This window comes from Cynara cardunculus (genome assembly GCF_001531365.2).
Source record: "Cynara cardunculus var. scolymus isolate 2C chromosome LG 6, CcrdV1, whole genome shotgun sequence".
NCBI classification, from domain to species: Eukaryota; Viridiplantae; Streptophyta; class Magnoliopsida; order Asterales; family Asteraceae; genus Cynara; species Cynara cardunculus.
The window spans coordinates 16,813,735-16,821,566 of NC_037533.1; the positions used below are offsets into that span (position 1 = coordinate 16,813,735).

Genomic DNA, 7,832 nt, shown 5'->3' on the forward strand with positions numbered 1-7,832 from the left:
GTTCAACCTCAAAGCACAGCCTGATCCGACGCGGACTTAAAAACCCCTGGGCTTTAATCTTTGCTCACTGAAAAAGGGCACCCGGGCCTTATGCATCTTTAATCCCACATAAAGGTGGATTTTGGGAGGGTACTAATGTAGGCAAACCTGATCTCTACTCAAAAGAGTGGAGCGTTGTTTCGTCAAGACCCCAACTAGTGAAAAGTGTGAGGAAGCAGAAAATGCATAGATGCAAAAATATTAACAAATGGGAACAAAATCAAGGAAAGCAAAAACAATGTTGTCTTCCCATCTACACAATTACTACATATTTTAAATCTAATCTCACAAAAACAAAGAACTTAAAACACAACAACATTTAGGGGTATTAAAGATCAAATCATGCCTTTTGAGTGGAATAACTTAAAATGAAGTTCTTGATTTCTTCGTTTGCCACCTTATCGAGCGCCGTCTTTCCATCAACGTCTTTCACATTATACATGGCTCCGGCTTTTAGCAACTCCTCTATTTTCGGCTTGTCTCCTTCGGAGGCGGCCAACATCAACAAAATGTCGACGGGATGAATGTTTTGGCATAAAAGCGCCTCCATCTTATCGTATGTACCCTCAACGGCAAGCATTCCCATATAATTGAAGTACTACATAAAATCGAGTAAAAAAACATGAAAATCTAGGGATCAGGATGTTCCAGTCTTTTTGAATGCCCTGTTACACCGGAAACTTTTGATTACACAGTAAAATGAGATCAAAGCTACATATAGGTTGAGCATAGAAAAGGGATAAAGCTAAACAATTTACAATATCATTATTTGAACCTAATTTAGGAGCTATTTGGTTGGTTTCCCATTAAGTCTTGCATGGATTAATTTGTCTTTATAGATTGAGCAGGTTTTTCATAGATAGAAGGAGTGTGTTTTTTAATTGGAAGAGACATATTTGGAAAAAAACTTGCTTTTCTGCATAAAGCTCCCCTTGTAAGCTTACTGAATAAGTCACTTTCTATATCATTAAACCACTACTAAACAACCATGTATAGTTGATCAAATAAGCTGAGAGTCTCATTAAGCTCATTAAGATACTAACAAATAGACACCTACACACAAAAAACATCAACGGTTGATAAAATGCCCTAAACACTTGTAAAGCTGCAAAAGTGTGCCCGAAAACTTTGTGTGCACCGTTCAAGATCCCATATGTAACATGCTACAGAACGACCCTGCTAGGGATTTTCTTGATTCTTGAAGTTAATCAACGTTCATCTATATATTTTATCCACCAAGAACAAGTGAATGATATTGGTTTGTAAAGATCTTTTCATGTTAATTACTATAACACATAAAAATCGAGTCAAAAGTCACATTCATCGTGATGAAAATCTTGTGATTTTCTTGATTCTTTTAAGTTAATCAATGTCCATCTCAAAGAACCCACCAAGAACAAGTGAATGATTATTGGTTGTAAAGATCTTTTCATGTTAATTGCTAGCATTCATTATGAATACTGCATAAAATGGAGTAAAAAGCCACATTCACAACGAAAATATTGTGATTTTCTTGATCCTTGAAGTTAATCAATGTTCATCTACAAGAACCCACCAACAACAAGTGAAAGATATTGATTTGTAAGGATCTTTTATGCTAATTGCTCATATTCATCATGAATAACTCAAGTATATACACTGATCACTATCCATAATCAGTATCATAATCTGAAAATGGTTCTTGAAAACTCCATAAAAAGATGCAACAACCTACAACTGATTTATCATGTAGCAATTTTTCTTCATTTTACACCAAATTTGATGAAAATTAGTCCCCAAATGATAATCCAATTGGCTATGAACCCTAAACCTTGATTTTCTGATTTCTAAAACCGACTAACAAATCAAAATCATCAAGAATACCAGAAAAAGATGCATAAATTCAACAGAAAACCAAATAATCAAAAAAGGGTTTACCTGCTCGACATCATCACGATCGAAATCGTCGCGAGATTGGCTGCCGTAAATCCCAGCACCTTCAGCATCGACGCCATTTTTACCGAACTTGAACCAACATGTGATTCTTGACCCACAACTACTAGGCCCAATCCTTGAAGTTGGTCTGCAAAATCCGAGCCTTTTACGCACACCCACGAACTGCGATTCGAGTTTACACAGAATTGGGGCCAAATTGTTCATGGGTTTTGTGTCTTGATTAGCGAAGATGAATTGAACACTACATGAAATTGTCGCCATTGTTGTCGTTCTTCTTCGTTGTATCAACTATCAAGAACCAAAGGAAATCTCTTATCGTCACAGAGTGGATTATATATAGTGTGATACATATATATGCTACTAAACAGTGAATATAAGAATCATTAATGAAATGTAATCATCAAATCAGAGTGGCGCAGCGGAAGCGTGGTGGGCCCATAACCCACAGGTCCCAGGATCGAAACCTGGCTCTGATATTAAGAGAAAAGCTTCCAAAACCACATATTTTTTGTTTTACAATTTTTACCCCCTACACTTTTTTGTTTTATAATTTGGCCACTGTCTTATACTTAGAGCTGTAAACGAACCGTACGTAAATTGTTCTGTGGAATATTCGTTTATTTAATACATGAACAATTTTTTTTTTGTTCGTTTAATCAAACGAATGAACATGAACAAGAGTCTCGTTCGTTCATTTATGTTTGTGAACGTTCGTTTATATATTAAATTTAATATATAATCTTTTATTTATTTAGTTTGAATTCAATAATATTTATTTAAGTTTTAACTTTTTATAATTTATTTAGATTTAAATTTTATCATCATTTTGTCTTATTTGAAATTTTTACCTTTTCACTTTTGTCAAATGATGATGGTTGATGAATGGTAATTGTTTTATGTATGTTTAAATTATGGATAATTGGTGTGTAATAGTTAATTGAATGACAAGTAGTGGTGTTCGTTTGTTTATATTCATTTAGACCTGTTCGTTTATGTTCATTTAGACCGTTCGTTCATGTTCGTTCGTTTAGCATGTTAACAAACGAACACGGACACACTTAATTTCTAAACGAACGAACACGAACACAAAGATTTTTCGTTCATTTACTGTTCATGTTTATTCTTTTGTTCGGTTAAGTTAAACGAACGAACATGAACAAGCCTATGTTCGTGTTCATCTTGTTCATGTTCGTTCGGTTCGTTTATTGCCCTACTTATACCTTTACTTACATATCTGTTGGGCGGAGGTTTTTTATTTAAGAACCCATAAGCTTGTGATAATTTTGAGAACCGGTGCATCATGTGTTATTTCATATAATTTCTTTTCATATCAGTGTTATGTATTGCTAGAAGGTTCTAAGGAAACTTGGAACATTTCGGATAAATCAAGAGAATAGATGAGCCTTTAAGAAACGAACAAGCATATTTCAGAAAGATCGATACATATCTAGATAGAGGTAGTTTTTCATTTGTAAATGAGCAAATTGCATGAAAAAGCTACGTACTATAACTTGATTCCTATTTTGAGTTATGTACTTTTAAAACTTCTATTTTGGTACATAAGATGTAAAATTTTAAACATTTAAGTACGTAGGTAACCAGTTGAAGACTAATTTTAAATTAAAAAAGACTAATTTAAAAAAAAAAAAGTTAAAGTGCGTTAAGTTTCATGCAATTTGCCCTTTGTAAATCACACTTTTAAAAATAATTTTTTATACATGAATTATTTATGCATATTACTTAAAATTTAATATTACAAGTAAATTGTGCGCAAGTACAACTTATTAAAAATTTATTTTTGAATTCGTGTAACTAACTGCAAATAAACGTAATCAAATACAAAATAAACACCTTATTTTAAATATAAAAAAATAAAATATAGTTAGAATAATCATTGAGTTCTAACATAATACTTAATTATAATTCTTATAAAAATTACATTATCAAACAAAAATAAATTACATTGTTATTAAATCTAAATTAAATTATAATAAAAAAATTGAATTAAAAAAATTACATGAAAAACGAGAACATTTAAATAGTTAATTTAGTTTTCAAATTTATATTTCATTCAAAAATAAAAAATATTTTAGTTTTCTAAAACCACATAAAACCGTATTATATCGACAAAAAATGAATAAAATGAAACATTAAAATCAAGATATATCTTGTTGCATTGCACGAGTACCTTTCTAGTCTTATTGAATAAGTCACTTTCTATATCATTAAGCCATTACCAAATAGTTATTATAACCAACTGACTAAGTTGTAAGTCTTATTATGCTGATTCAAGGTGCATTTAATATTCAAACAAGACAGGACAAAATATAACAAAACAACTGTTTATGATTGTTTTCAGTATTTTTAAAACCAACCACCAAATAAAAATTATGGGCCGTGAGCCCGTGACACATTATTGGAGTCCGAGTGGGAGCCCCACTATAATTTAAATAGCCCCAAAAAAAGTGTTTGGTAAGAACATGTTTTTTATTTTTCCAAAATTTCTAAATTAGAAAATTAAAATAAAAAATATTAAATTTTTAAGAGTTACTCAATTATAATATGTTTCTATATATTTAATAAAACTAGAAAGGTACTCGTGCAATGCAACGATATATATATATTCATTTTAATGTTTAGTTCTTATTATGTCTTTATCGATATAATACGATTTTAGATGGTTTTAAGAAAACGGTAATATTTTTATTTTTGAATGAAATATAAATTTGAATATAACATAAAGATTTGAAAAAAAATCGATATTAGTATTAAATTAATTATTAAATATTTCTCGTTTTTTGTGTAACTTATTTACTTCAATTTTTATTATAATTTAATTTAAATTTAATAATAAAGTAATTTATTTTTAGTTTAATAATATATATATTTTTAAAGATAATAATTAAACATTCTGTTAGAGTCGAATATTATCTTGATTATATTTTAAAATTTATATATTTTAAAATTGATGTTTATCTTGTATTTAGTTATATTTATCTGCAGTTAGTTACACGAATTTAAAAATGGAACTTTAATAACTTGTACTTACGCAAGATTACTTGTAATCTTAAATTTTAAGTAATATGCATCAACAACCAATACTTTATGCATAAAAAATGGTTTTTAAGAGTTTTTGTCAAATATTTTATAATATAGTATATATTATTTATCTTTCATATATTTAAGTTTAAAGATTTTAATAAATGGAAATAAATAAAAAGAAATATTAACTACAAATATAGTGTCCAATTGGTTTAAGCTTGATTCCAAAAGTTAAAAATGTATGGAGGTCTCAAATTTGAATCCTATAAGAAATAAAAATTCTCTTGTGATCATGGATGTTCAAATACGGTGACTCCGGGTTACCTGCGAAGTAGGTGATCGCCCTGATATTATTCAACTTGCATAGCGGGTTGGATTTCCAGGTTAATTAAAAAAATTATTTTCATCTCATAAGCAATTATTTCAAAAAGTTCTCTAAATTATGTTTGATCAGTACGAGGTAAGGTCATACTGTCCTCTTATCTGATAAAAGGTAAGTCAACGCCTATTTGCCTTTTATTGTTCTCCATACCTTCAACAACAAACGTTTCTCAATAATTCATCTCTCAATTGATTAACCTTAAAATCGTATAAATTTATATAAATTCAACATTAATAATATCTTGAAGGGTTAAATAGATAATTATACAGATTAAAACATCTATCAATTTACAAAAACAAACAGTCTTATTAATTCTACTTTTAAACTTCAACATCCCCGTTTATTGTCCGATCCATTTATATTTTTTTCATAAATAAATAATTAATTAATTGCGATTTATATCTATACTATATTATAAAGCATTTGACAAAAACTCTTAAAAACTACTTTTTATACGTAAACTACTGTTTATTAATGCATATTACTTAAAACTCAAGATTACAAGTAGATTGTGCGTAAGTACAACCTATTAAAGCTTCATATCTGAATTTGTGTAACTAACTGCAGATAAACATAATCAAATACAAGATAAATATCTTATTTTAAATATAAAAAATCTAAAATATAATTAGGATAATCATTGAGTTCTAACAAAATAGTTAACTATTATCTTTATAAAATGTTATATTATTAAACCAAAAATAAGTTATTTCATTATTAAACTTAAATTAAATTATAATAAAAAAATAAATTACATAAAAACGAGAATTTTTAATTAGTTGATTTGATATTAACATCGATGTATATTCTTTTTTAAATTTTTATGATATCATCATATTTATATTTTATTCAAAAATAAAATCATTATTGCTTTTTTAAAAACACATAAAATCGTATTATAACATCGATAAAGACAAAGAATAAAATAGAACATTAAAATCAAAATATATCTCGTTACATTGCATAAATATCATTTTAGTATTTATATAAATAATTTGGGATTTTATGAGGTGTCATTATCTTTTTATTTTTATTTAATTTATTCACGTTCTGCCTCTCACATTCCATTTGCATGCACGCTCACTAACTCAACCCTCAACACATATTTATTTAATATAACGTAAAATATATTAAATTGATATATAAAAATTGCACATGTTTTTTTTATCATCAATTCATATATGAATTGATCGGTTTTTTGTTAAATTTATTATTAATGGATTAAATAAGTAAAAAATATATTATTAAGTAATTTAATATATTAATTATTTATAAAATTTAAAAAGTTATTGTCCGGCCAACATGTTTTTTTGTCTCATTTGTTTTTCAACATCAAGTATTTATATTATGTTATGAAAAATTTGATAAAAACTTTTAAAAATTATTTTTATGTATAAAGTACTGTATATTGATGCATATTATTTAAAATTCAAGATTACAAGTAAATTATGCATAAATACAACTTATTAAAGCTCGATGTTTGAATTTGTATAATTAAATGCGGATAAACATAATCAAATAGAGAATAAACATCTTATTTTAAAAATATAATTAGGAAAATTATCGAGTTCTAACAAAATAATTAATTATTATCTTTATAAAAAAATTATATTATTAAATCAAATGTAAATTACTTTGTTATTATATCTAAAATAAATTATAATAAAAAATTTGAATTAAAAAATTACACAAAAAATAAAAAGATTTAAATAGTTAATTTGATACTAATATCGATAAATTTTTGTCAAAATTTTATGATATTTTCAAATTTATATTTTATTCAAAAATAAAGATATCATCGTTTTCTCAAAATCACATAAGACCATATTATAACATTGAATGAGATAAAGAATAAAATAAAATATTAAAATCAAGATATATCTCATTGGATTACGCGAGTACCTTTCTAGTTATATATATAGAGAGAGACTTGGAATCATGTGAGACCCATGAAATTATTTTTTTACATTTGAAATTTCACAGCAAAAAACTGGGAAGGTAACCCATGAGACAATATTGTTTTCGTGAGACAACATTTTTACATTTCAAATTTCACAAAAAAATGTTGTGAAGATAAATAAAAAGGCGAATCTTCACAGCAAAGACACTATTTGTTAAGTTTTAGGTCTTAAAATGTTGTCTTATGTATTTCATGAAAATAACCTTGTCTCACATGATTCCCAATATATATATATATATATATAGAGAGAGAGAGAGAGAGAGAGAGAGAGAACTAATAAAATAGGATTTAAAGCAAAAATATATAATAGATTCTTTAAAATTAATAATCAAAATTTACAATTTATAACAATCTATACTATATTATAAAGAATTTGACAAAAACTCTTAAAAACAATATTTTATGCACGGAGTACTGTTTATTGATGCATATTACTTAAAATTCAAGATTACAAGTAAATTGACGTAAGTACAA

At 27.1% G+C, this 7,832-nt stretch overlaps 1 protein-coding gene and 1 non-coding gene across 2 annotated transcripts; one reads left to right on the forward strand and one right to left on the reverse strand.

Annotated features, from left to right (window-relative positions):
* Positions 1-206: 206 nt before the first annotated feature.
* Positions 207-2,306, reverse strand: LOC112514560 (protein LHCP TRANSLOCATION DEFECT). The gene is made up of 2 exons (XM_025121090.1): positions 1,957-2,306; positions 207-637 (listed from the first exon to the last, which is right to left on the reverse strand). The coding sequence occupies exons 1-2, from the start codon at positions 2,233-2,235 to the stop codon at positions 380-382; spliced, it is 537 nt and encodes a 178-aa protein (XP_024976858.1). The 5' UTR covers positions 2,236-2,306; the 3' UTR covers positions 207-379.
* Positions 2,307-2,378: 72 nt separating this feature from the next.
* On the forward strand, positions 2,379-2,450 carry TRNAM-CAU. The gene has a single exon. It is a non-coding gene; the product is annotated as a tRNA-Met (tRNA).
* Positions 2,451-7,832: the final 5,382 nt, after the last annotated feature.

Excerpts from the sequence above, each read along its gene's own strand:
- LOC112514560 (XM_025121090.1), bottom strand. The coding sequence starts at position 2,235 with ATGGCGACAATTTCATGTAGTGTTCAATTCATCTTCGCTAATCAAGAC. Across the intron at positions 638-1,956 it reads ATCGTGATGATGTCGAGCAG|TACTTCAATTATATGGGAAT; the intron begins GTAAACCCTTTT and ends GATTTTATGTAG.